Source organism: Stegodyphus dumicola, chromosome 1 (assembly GCF_044657685.1).
Source record: "Stegodyphus dumicola isolate Sdum_Otavi_A_Nest chromosome 1, ASM4465768v1".
In the NCBI taxonomy this organism is placed as follows: domain Eukaryota; kingdom Metazoa; phylum Arthropoda; class Arachnida; order Araneae; family Eresidae; genus Stegodyphus; species Stegodyphus dumicola.
The window spans coordinates 9,416,532-9,429,169 of record NC_140768.1 but is presented as its reverse complement, the minus strand read 5'-3'; the positions used below and the strand labels follow the sequence as shown (position 1 = coordinate 9,429,169).

The window sequence follows — 12,638 nt, the reverse complement described above, 5'->3', positions numbered from 1 at the left end:
ATAATAATAATGTCTTTAAGATTGTTCTTTCTGGAAACGTTTAAAAACATGCATAATGAATGTTAGCCTTCCAAGACAACGACTGCTAACATTTCTCCTTTGCATACCCCATAATAAAACTGTAATTATAAAACATCTTTAACCCACGCCTTCAGAACTGATAACTAACTCCCCTTCATGTGATTGAAATGTAATCTTTGTATTATATTATTTTAATATCATTCTTTTATACGATATGCAGTATCAGAGCTTGGAAGGAGGCGCCTGCGTGCGGCATAACCAAGTAATATGACTCGTGTGACAGCGGAGCTAATTGCAATCAAATACATTAATTTTGGATACATTTCCAATCAGTAACAGTCACGCTGGAAATCCTTGCAGTTACTTTCTTTTTTATTCAAAGAAATTGTTGCTTGCGTACAGGTACATAAGAGATTGAATGCACAAGTTAATATAAATAAAATTTGATGATATTTATATTAACAAGATAAAATGTTAATAAAATTTATTCAAAGAAATTGTTGCTTGCGTACAGGTACATAAGAGATTGAATGCACAAGTTAATATAAATAAAATTTGATGATATTTATATTAACAAGATAAAATGTTAATAAAATTTATTCAAAGAAATTGTTGCTTGCGTACAGGTACATAAGAGATTGAATGCACAAGTTAATATAAATAAAATTTGATGATATTTATATTAACAAGATAAAATGTTAATAAAATTTATTCAAAGAAATTGTTGCTTGCGTACAGGTACATAAGAGATTGAATGCACAAGTTAATATAAATAAAATTTGATGATATTTATATTAACAAGATAAAATGTTAATAAAATTTATTCAAAGAAATTGTTGCTTGCGTACAGGTACATAAGAGATTGAATGCACAAGTTAATATAAATAAAATTTGATGATATTTATATTAACAAGATAAAATGTTAATAAAATTTATTCAAAGAAATTGTTGCTTGCGTACAGGTACATAAGAGATTGAATGCACAAGTTAATATAAATAAAATTTGATGATATTTATATTAACAAGATAAAATGTTAATAAAATTTCTTCTTATCAAAAGAAATATAACCAAACGCTAGAATTTTCCTCGGAGATACACAATATCACGCAGTACCATCATTAATTATACTCCAGACTACTAAAAACGTTAAAATACAGTGCAGTGCAAAAAGAAAGCTAATCCGATCTTACGCTGAACTCGAAACAATAACAACAGCAGCTAATTAAAATAATAAAAGAGTGATTAAGCTACTGAGCCGAGATCTTCTTTCTCTGGCTTTCATAGCTTTTTAACCGCGCGCGCGTGATCTTTCTGATAAACTCTGCTTCTCGAGATTTCTGGAAAGCAAAAGAGTGTGGAATTATGGTTACAGTTAACATAGCAGACAATTACATTTATTCAGTTTAAATATAAATTAGGAGATATCTATGTATTAAATGTTAAATGCACGTGCTCTTGTATTTTTACTTTTCCTGCGTAGCTTTCTCTTAAAATAGGTCTCATGCTGCAATGGACGGGGGAACACAACAATTTTGATTGAAAATCTACTGAAAATATGTAACTAAATACAAAATTTGTAACAATATATTCAAAATTCCTTAAAAATTGTATTCTTTTTATCAGCAGTCATTATAACAATCTGTTTCTTACCGTCCTTTTTCATTGACTAAACCAGCATGCACACCTAGAGAAACGCATACCACAAGTTGGGAATAGCTGCTCTAAGACAATTACCGTTAAAAAGCGCCAGAATCATTTAAAACATGAGTAGTCGTCTTAAAGAAGGTTAAATGTATACATAAGCAATGATTCTATGAATATACACAGCATTGTTATCAGGAATAAAATCTACCTTTGGCCATCTCCCTAGAACACCCATCTGTGAGACATTTATTGTTCCGTTTAAGGGGACTCATACACATTAAAACCCATAAGATCTTCGAATAGGTGACTGTTGCAAGAATTGGGATAACTTATTTATTTTAAAAGCAATTACTTCCAACTTTTTCCAGCTGACTACATAATATAGCTGCTTTCTGAAATAGTCATCAGAAACTTTGTGTTGCCACAAAAAAATTTTATAATTTAATCCGCTTTGTGACAAACGTTTTCGTCAAGTTTCCACCTTGCGCGCACAGTTTAAAACATTCTGTTGCATAATTTAATTCCATATTTAATACATAGCTTTTATAACATTTGGAAACTACTGTGAACCTAAAATTCTAAGAATTTAATGTTAAATTTTCATTTTATTTGGAGTTGAGTTTATAAAATGTATTTTATTAAAAAAAACCTGTAATGTTTTCGTACATAAATTTTTTTATACTAAAATATTCGTCAAATTTTTGGTTTAGTTAGAAAATAATGCCCATATAAAGAATTCCATTAAATTTCAAGTATGTACCCTTAGCTATTTTTAAAATATCATGCGCGCAAGGTGGAAACATGACAAAAACTTTTGTCACTAAGCGGATTAAATTACACAAATATTTGTGGCAACACAAACTTTCTGATCACTATTTCAGAAAGCAGCTATATTATGTAGTCAGCTGTAAAAAGTTGGAAGTAATTGCTTTTAAAATAAATAAAATATCCCAATTCTTGCAACGGTCATATATTTGAAGATCATAAGAGGTTTAAGGTGTATGAGCCCCCTTAAGAAGTTTATTTTTAATGGAGGATTTAATAATATGTATATATTTGAGATTGGAGGACCTTCGGCCATCTCCCTAGGACACCCATCTGTGAGACATTTATTTTTCCCTTTAAGAAGTTTATTTTTAATGCAGGATTTAATAATATGTGTATATTTGAGATTGGAGGATTTAATAATATGTATATATGTGAGATTGGAGGATTTAATAATATGTATATATGTGAGATTGGAGGATTTAATAATATGTATATATGTGAGATTGGAGGATTTAATAATATGTATATATGTGAGATTGGAGGATTTAATAATATGTATATATTTGAGATTGTGTGCAATTAAATAGCATTCTCTGGTGGATTAAAAACAATTCCTAACTGATCTTACAAAAAGCATTTTCTGCTCAAATTTTATTTTATTTTGAGAGCTTGTGATAATAATTTTTCCATCGCTCCACAATAAATAATTGTAACTTTTATTTATGTATTTTAAGAAAGGCTTGGTTAAACCGCAATCAGGTTAATTTCACAGTTTATCCGCGGTGAGATTAATCGGGAGTTGTCTATATTACCCGTTATGGAAGAAAGGAGGACATCCTTTACGAAGCTAGAGAATATATCCCGTTAGAAAACATCTTTCATTAAATTACTATAATACAAGTGCTATAATAACGACAAATTTATTAAATGCACCTACTATAAATTAAATGCATTTTAAAGTGTATCAGTTAAGATACAAAATGAATATAAAAGTAAATTCAAGGTGGCCTTCATGTTTGTTGATCATGGGTTAGAGTAACTGATGTGGCGTTGCGCAATAAATCGCATCTTTGATTACGAATGCCCTATAGATTGTTAAGCATTTCTATGGAGCAGTGCGATGTTTCGCGCAATGGCAGCTGCTACCAAGGCTGTGCATGTATAATACAAATAGATCAAATCCAGAAAATAACTCTCCAAAATCGACTCGCCAAGGAAAACAGTATCTTCCAAGCAGAATTACACGCAATTCGAATGGCAATAGAATACTCAATCGATAACAATTTACAAAAAATCAATATTTTCTCAGATAGTCAATCCGCAATACTAGCTCTACAAAATCCCAAACACACATCTGAAATAATCCAAGATATTTTTAACAAAACTATCCAATATCCTCAAATATCACCAAACATTTATTGGATAAAGGCTCACGTCGGAATTCTTGGTAACGAAGAAGCCAATTCAGCAGCCAAATCAGCTACTACCAACAATAATATCCCTTCAAGAAAAATCTCCTGGGCCGAAATCATACCTCAAGAACTGTCTATGTAAAATCAGCCTCCAAATGTGGGAAGAAGAATGGACAACAATAAATATAGGAAGACAATTACATCAAATAGCACCTCATGTAAATGATACATGTACAATGGTCAATGGTTATATAAACCGCTTTTTAACTGGACATGGGCCATTTCCCACATACTTCTTCAGATTCAACATCTCAAACTCTGAGCAACGTGTATGTGGAAATAAAGGTGATCCAATCCATTATATTACTCAATGTCCCTTAACAAAGTCAAATCATATTAAATTGCCTAATTCAAATATCAATGCCTTCCTTCGTTTTGCAATTACCAACAAACATTTAAAAAATAAAATAGAAAATACAATGAAATATCTATCTTCAATAGGAAAAAATTAATGTGAGCACTAAAGTAATTAATGTCAAAACTCATTTTTGAAGCTGCAATTCATCTAAAACATTTCTTATCAAATTATCTTAAAAACAAACCCTTGCAATAATACTGATATAGTAAAAAAAAAAAAAAAAAAAAAAAAAAAAAGAAGATACAGATTCATAAAATAAACTTTATCTCAAGGAACTAACATTTCAGGAAAGGAAAACATTTCTTATCAAATTATCTTAAAAACAAACCCTTGCAATAATACTGATATAGTAAAAAAAAAAAAAAAAAAAAAAAGGAAAAAGAAGAGAAAGAAGATACAGATTCATAAAATAAACTTTATCTCAAGGAACTATTATGAACTGTTATAAATTATGACTGTTAGCCTACTATTGTTATACCTATTATAACTTCTATAATTATATCTAATAGATATGATATCAATCAAAATAGCGATATACTATTTATACCGTTATATTATGTGTTATTAGTCCAAAGGGATTTGAATCCCGAAGGACTATTAGTTTCGTTTTGGCATTTTGCGTCGGACTCATAAACGTCAGTTCACTTTTCAAACTGTTGCCACAAAATGTTAGAGTCCTGCATTATATTTGAAGAAATTAAATAATGAAAAATCTGCATAAATGTATGTATATTTCTCGTATTGTGATAAAACAACGGTACATAGAGTCATCGAATTTTGAATAACGTAATCCTCCAACGAATATGAGCATGTGGAAGACCAAATTTGAAATTTGTTTTATGATCGATTTCCTATTTTTTAAAACTTTGACGAATTTTTGATTAACAAACTCAAGGATTTCAAAGCGAGCAATGGCAACGTTGTGCAGAAAAAACATTTTTATCTCCAGCGCGTGAGTCTCTGTATCGGAAATTCTAAAGATAGGCTCGTTTTAAAACTATTTTGCGATATTGCTGTTGCACTGGATCTTATGGTTTAAGTGCGAGGAACATGATATTTAATAAAGAAAGGTAACACACAAAATGTTAAAAAACGCCCCTTTGGACGTAATTTAAAATCTGAAACATTTCAGATTTTTTTTTATTATACTATGTATTTTTTTTAATATTAACTTTAAAAATAAGCCGAAGTGTAGTGGGACTATACCTACATTACTTATAGTAAACATTGGGTGTCCCACTACATTTCTACCTGAACCTGAACCTGTTACCAAGGCTCGCAAATGATGAATGCGTAACAGCGTAGCATAGCGCTGCTGAAATGTGAAAATTTTGTTAAAGACGTTTCTTGTGTTGGTGTTTTACAATCCGTAGCCGAGACAACGACACGACGTCGCGAGTGCTGTCAGAACAAAATGCGACTGTCAAGAGTAGAATGTTATCTCTGCTGTTAATCTAGACATGGATAGAATAAGCATTTAAGAAAGGAGCGCTGGAAGATAATACATACGAGGGGGGACATTAAAAAGGAAAGATAATTCGCCACCGACAGCGCTAAATCATTGCATATCGCTGGAAAGAGCTTGCTACCGGTCTCGGCCTCTTCAGAAAAAATCAAACAAATTACGAAAAAAAAAATTTTTAATGCAAATGTTGAACAACGCAAAGTGGCGCAATGTTTGATTTCAATGTATCGTCGCCGGCGTGTTGTTAAAGAACTTCTGGTATTTGTAAGTACACAGAGGTGTGCGTAATAGAACTGCTCAATGGGCTTCCAACGAGGCCCAACCCCCTCGTGCCGCACCCCTACAAGGGATCGGCGCAGAACGATCATTAGCGGGCAGTGGGAAATTCAACAGCTTTAATTAAGTAGAAGTGGAGGTGGTGATGGTAGTAGCAGTGTTTATTTGAGTGGAAAACCCGAATGTCTGCAGGATATTTGATTTTTGAAGTGCTTGTATGTTGAATAAAGTATCAAGATTCTGGGAAGAAATGTGTCACGGTGAAAATAAATGTCAATAACTAGAAATAGGATAAGACAGTCGAATATACACACAACATACATACGCACATATATATAGGGTGTTTATAAAGTCCCGGACCCATTTTGATGTTTAATAACTCATAAAATAATGAAGATATAAACAAACTTATGGCATTTATTGATGGAATAACTTATATTTTCATTTTCAGGTTTGAATATCTTTACTTTTGTAAATATCGTCTGCGCGTGTGGTTAATTTCAGATAATTTCATTTTCCAGTTTAAATATCTGTACTTTTCTAAATATCGTTGGCTTATTAATTGCAATTTTCTCTCTTTTGTTTTTGGTAATTATTGCAGTGTTATGGGGATCTGAAAACCCCCATGAATACCGTGAAGCACAAAGGGATTCCCCAAAGATTAATGTGTGGTGTGGACTAATGCACGACCGTGTCATTGGGCCTTTCTTTTTTTTTTACAGAAAAGACGGTCTCATCAGTCGTATACTTAGACATGTTGGAAAACTTCGTATTTCCACAACTATCTAACTTCAAGATCGTGCACCACCTTCATTGGGGTACCATCGTTCGTAGTTCTTTCAATGACCATTTTACAGGAAGATGGATTGGACGAGGAGGTGGAATTCCTTGGCCACCCAGATGACCTGACATAACGCCGCTGGACCTTTTCCTTTGGGGATTTGTAAAGGACAGCGTTTACAGTAGGAGAGTGTCGAAAATGGATGACCTAAAAGCCAGAATTACAACCGCAATAGCCTCTGTGGATGCCGACATGTTTGCCGGTACCTGGCGTGAAATTGAATATCAACTTGATATTCTCCGTGCGACGAAGGTGGCACACGTGGAAGTTCATTGACAATGGTCATGAACCTTTTTGAGTCTATCTAACCATTTATGTTATTAATTTTAATCTATCTTTATTATTTTATGAGTTATTAAGCATCAAAATGGGTCCGGGACTTTATAAACAACCTGTATATAAAACATGACTTTCATTCAAACGAGGTTTATAAGCTACTTACGTATTATAAGCTGTAAGTACTTACAAGTTAGGTGTTGGATATTTATTGGAATTTTCAATAATGTAACATATATCGAAATAGTTTTCAGTATGAATCCCGGCTCTTTTATGCATGTTTTTGCAGTGATATCTATTGCTGCCACCTTTGACTTTTTCTTTATCAGATAATATGAAATATTCCTTGCTTCTATCTCCATAATTTCATCCCAGAAAGCGTGTTCCTTGTCAACGAACTGCATAGCTCACTTCTATTTCTTGATCTGGTGATAAGTCTCGTTATTACGTGCTATAGTTAGTGACATTACACTTTACTATTATCGTTGCGGTTTAAATAACAATACCATTATACGAATGGTAATAGGAAAAGTTGGGGCACTAATTTCCTCACGAGGAAAATTGGACAAAATTCGTATAGAGCAGGAGCACCATAAATGCAATTTTCGCGCCTTGTAATTTAAAAGCTCGTGGAAAATTTCCAGCTGAGAATTCAGATTTTATATTACGCCCAAAGGGACGTTTTTTGTGTTACCTTTATTTATTAAATATCATGTTCTTTGTACTTAAATGGCATAAAATTTAATTCAACAGCAATATCACAAACTAATTAAAAACAGCATATCTTTAGAATTTCAGATAGGCAGTTTCGCCGCGCTGGAGATAATCCCCCCCCCGTACAGTGTTGACTTTGCTGGCTTTGAAATCGTTGTGTTAATCAAAAATTTGTTAATGTTTTACAAAATTTGAAACAGATAATAAAACAAATTCGAAGTTAAAAATTCGGGCTTCCAGGTGAAGTTCTAGTAGAGCATTACGTTATTCAAATTTGATGGCTTTAGGTACTGTCGTTTTTCTCACAATGCCAGAAACGTACATACATTTACGCAGATCCTTCATTATTTAATTTCTTTAAATATAATATAAGGCGATAATATTTGGTGGCAACAATTTGAAAAGTGATACACCTTTGAAAGTGAACCGATGCAAAATGCCTTTTCACAACTAATAGCTGTTCTGGCCTAACGCTCCTTCGGGCAAAAAATGATAAGAAAAACTAAAGTGTGTGTGGGGGGGGGGTGAATTGAAAAGTTTCAGATTTTCAATTACGTCCAAAGGGGCGTGTTTTTTTTTTTTTTTTTTTTTTTTTTTTTTTTAAGTATGAATAGGACCTGTTAGGAAAACGATTTCATCTGACTGAAAAAGTAGATTATTCCTGACATAAAGGTTTCATAAAGCATAGTGCGTTTTCACTATATCAAAAAGCTTGCCGAATGTTTTTGTCGGTTATCCTTATGCGTAATAGCAAGAGTAAAAATGTTTGACGGGAAAAGACAACAAAATAAAGCTCTTAGACCTCTTTCAAGAGCATTCTGTGAAATATATTAATGACCTAAACACGGTATATCCAAATGGAGATATTGCAATATAAATGAAATCTGTGAGTAATAAACATATTATAATTTAAGTGTTAATTAAGCACAATGTGCACAAGTAATGTGAAACATTTGTCAACATAATTACAGTCTCTGTTAAGCATTCGGCCCACCAGCGGCCGAGCGGTAAAGTCGCTGAACACTGGTAGTTCGGTCCGAGGTTCGAATCCCGCGAACGGGCTGGCTGCATGGGTGTTTTCGTGGTTTTCCCCATGTGTAACGTGTATACGAGCCAGTTTCCCTTAGAAAGTCCTCCACGAAGGCATCCCTCCCTTTAGGCAAATAGCCCTAGTGTGCTTTGCCATAATTAAATACACCACACCACACCACACCTTAGGCAGATAGCCCTAGTGTGCTTTACCATAATTAATAAACCAAGTCTGTTAAGCATTCGATTATCATATCATTTCATTAAATTCTATTAAGTAAATTGAATTAAGTGTCTCCGCATATGAATTTGTAGGGGTTTATTTTAATTTTCTAATAGTTATTTTTATTTTGGAACAAGCTTTACTTTACCTCCTTGTTTCCCATCTGCGATTTCCTATCAGAATGAGTTTTCAGGATTTCGTTTTATGTAAATGAGGTAGAAACCAGTATTTAAGTTGAAGTCTCTGTCACTTCAGTAGAAGAGCCTCGGAGAGCGTGTTCTGCCTTCTGGGCCACGCTATTGTTAAAAGTCTAATCTTATTACGCTTCGGCCATATTGTCAAGTGCCTGCTAGTATTCGCCGGTGATCTTTAATAATAAGAACCAATTCTGTTAATTCTTTGTAGCTTCGGCTGGTTTTAGTTTAGTTAGTATTACATTAGTTTCTTATTTTCTATCTTGAGTTAAAGCCCTAGTGGAGGTTTACTGTAAGCCCTAGAAGGAGCCATCTCTTAATCATTTTGAGTTGAAATAAGGGTAAATTTAATCCTTCCTTGGGGTTATCATTTATATGCGAGAATTCTGCGATAAACCGCTACGCAGTTTGTAAGTATTAGAGCTTTCAAGGACTATTAATTTAGCTAGGATATTGCAAACGTTCTAAGAACCGCCTGTTTGAGAGACGCGTGGAAGACAAATTCTGTTTCTCATATTGGTAATATTTCTCAAGTGATATCCATGATGACATAGCGTAACACTTGAGGGATTTTAAGATGATTCCTCTGAAGACTTTTCTTACGTCAAAACACAATCAGTGGACACTGGTGACTATGAAGGCGTTGGTTATCATGATCTACGAATAAAGATGAATGGAAGGGTAACAATGTCCACCATGGCCGCTTGTCACTTTAGCCTATGAGTTGATTATCACTATTGTTGGGAAGGGGATTTTTTCGCGCAATGGCAATACTTGCAGTGCGTACGAATGATAAATACAAGGCGATGTAATGTAATGCTTCAGAAATTTTGCAAAAGTAAATGTATTTTTAACCTCGAGAAACGGATATTTTGCTGCAGAAATAATCTATCACTTTCTGCAATTTGTTCCTGTTGTCTTCCTACTAAGATGGTGAAATATTTAAAAAAATTTTTGTTGATTACAAAATTTCATATCTAGACATAATGAATGACTAAAACGTTTGTTTGGAATTTACGTAAGAAGAACTCAAACCTTTTTATTGAAACATTCATGCAAAAAGGTGTTTAATTTGTAGTCCTCAACAATGACTTATCTAATGACTCAACAGTGACTTACTTATCCTTGGTGTTAAATTCTTAGTCATCAACAACGAGTTTTCCAGTTTTCAAAAATTTTTAAAAATTCATACAAAATATAAACCTTGCATTTCCATTTCTTTGGGTTCTTTCGAATTTTTCAGAATTCCAGCTGCATATTTTGCATTTTTTATTGATACACGTAATTGTTTCAGACTTTATGATTTGAAGGTCTGAAGACAGATAGACTGTCTTCAGTGAAAAAAAAAATCATTAGTATCAACTTGCTGAGAATTCAGAGAAGTTGCTAATTAAATAGTCATCGGATAAATCCTTCGCATTGTGAATATTTTTATCAATTGCAACATAGTACTTAAAGATGAAATTTTCTGGAAATTTAACCGACTTATGGGTCGTTACATTGAGAGCAACATTACATTAAGTTTATAAATAACCGTCGGGACTTTTTCATGGATACTTATATTGAGGCAGGTTTATTGGATTGATGGTCATACTAATACGAGTCGATTGTATATTGTTTGCCTACTTTGTTTCGCATTCTGTACATAGCTATGTCTTCTTATTGTAGCTTTTACTTCTCAGAGCCATGTCGTGGGTGATTGCTGTTCGAGCCGCCGACATCTGCAACAAGATCCCTGGATTGACGTCATCGCAACGCATGTTCTGCCAAACCCGGCCAGACATCGTAGTAGCTATTGGCGAGGGAAACCGCCTGGGGGTGGCCGAGTGCCAAAGGCAATTCAAGAATCACAGATGGAACTGTACAGCTATTGGAAGCAATCAGGTCTTCGGGCACGTCGTTGTCGTAGGTAAGTTAATATCATCTTTATGTAAGTTGTCTAATTTTTGCTAATCCACAAACCTTCATATCTGTGCTGCAATATACAAGTACCGACACGGTTATGAATACTGCTTTTCTCCAAGCTAAAAGCTATTGTTCGTAAAGGACCTGTATGTCGGGATATCGTTATGACGTTTGATCTGTTTTAGTTATAAATATGTTAAGGATAGAATCCACGAATAGTGAACTTATGAAACTGTATTAACAATAACTAAAAATTGAACCATTACTTGCAGTTTAACATAACAGCATTTACGACGCAAAAGTCTGAATGTCGCTCTTATTTGCGAACAAATATGCAGTTGGCCCGTAAACCGCTAACACTTTTTACCAGTTCATTTAATGAGGTTTCTCTCGCTAATCCGGCGTATTTTGTATTTTTACTCCCTATTTGCAGCCAATAGCCTAGCTTCTGGACTGCATCATCACAGCTCGTCAAGGGCTGACATATCAGGCGAGGTACCCCCGTCCCAGGTCCTCATTATACGGGACCTATTCAGAGTTAGAGATATCCAACGCCTGTGGGGACCTCGTTCTCGCGGGCGCAACCCCCGCAGTCCCCGCCCGGCTTTTACTAAGCATTGGGCAGAACGAAAACGTTGCTAGTTTGATACTCTGTCACCTTGCCTCCGGGCACCATTCCATCGGCCAAACCACATTGTAGAAAGGTGCTCTGTCCGCTTTGTCAGTCCCCGCCACGAGAACTGAATGGGGTCAAACCCCTGGGAACTCAGTCGACAAATGTACCATATAGCTCTACCACAGCCGAAGGAACAGACACGACAGTACCAGTACGGTCCCTGCCAAGCCTGAACCAACCCGAGTACAATACTCAGGCTCTAGTCCTGTGAAGTCAAATTATATATCCCCGTGGTTGAGACTGCCTAGGTACAAATCCTAACCAGTACTTCCCAGGTGTTCGCCTGAGTCAACCCCCGGGGGGGGCGGCTCGTTACGGACTGCATCATCACAGCTCGTCACGGACTGCATCACCACAGCTCCTCCCATCTGCCATGCAGAGTAGAATTTTTGGTATGTCAGCTATCTTCGTCGGCAGTTTTTCGTGTGACTTCATTGATTTGACATCGAAAGCGTTTGTTTTTCTCATCAGGAATATTTGCTATTCCTGCGCTCTCACACCAATAATGTTAGCCTCAAGAATATTGCTACTGTTGTTTTAGAATCTGCTTTACACGGGATCGGACGACGGCCCTTGTGTCATGCGACCTAATAATAAAATTCAAGTCATTTAACCAGAGGTGCGGAAATCTTTTAGTTATCGAAGTGTTCAATTACTCTCCGTAAAAACAGGCTGTCGCAGTCACGACCAGTTTAGCAGCATCGGAGCGTACTTTTAAAAGCGAAGAATAATTTATGTTTAAACAAGGGAGAAAAATTCGATAGACCTTCAACGT

General features: G+C 34.8%; 1 protein-coding gene across 5 annotated transcripts in view; it reads left to right on the top strand.

Annotated features, from left to right (window-relative positions):
- Wnt2 (Wnt oncogene analog 2) overlaps window positions 1-12,638 on the top strand; it is a 236,748-nt gene that overhangs the window by 178,318 nt on the left and 45,792 nt on the right. For 3 of the 5 annotated variants that reach the window (XM_085812605.1, XM_085812609.1, XM_085812603.1), the window contains exon 2: window positions 10,965-11,191. In XM_085812605.1, the coding sequence (XP_085668731.1) occupies window positions 10,965-11,191 (227 nt within the window). Of the gene's footprint in view, window positions 1-10,950; window positions 11,192-12,638 lie in introns of all 5 variants that reach the window. The other 2 variants (XM_085812614.1, XM_085812617.1) reach the window with 1 other exon arrangement.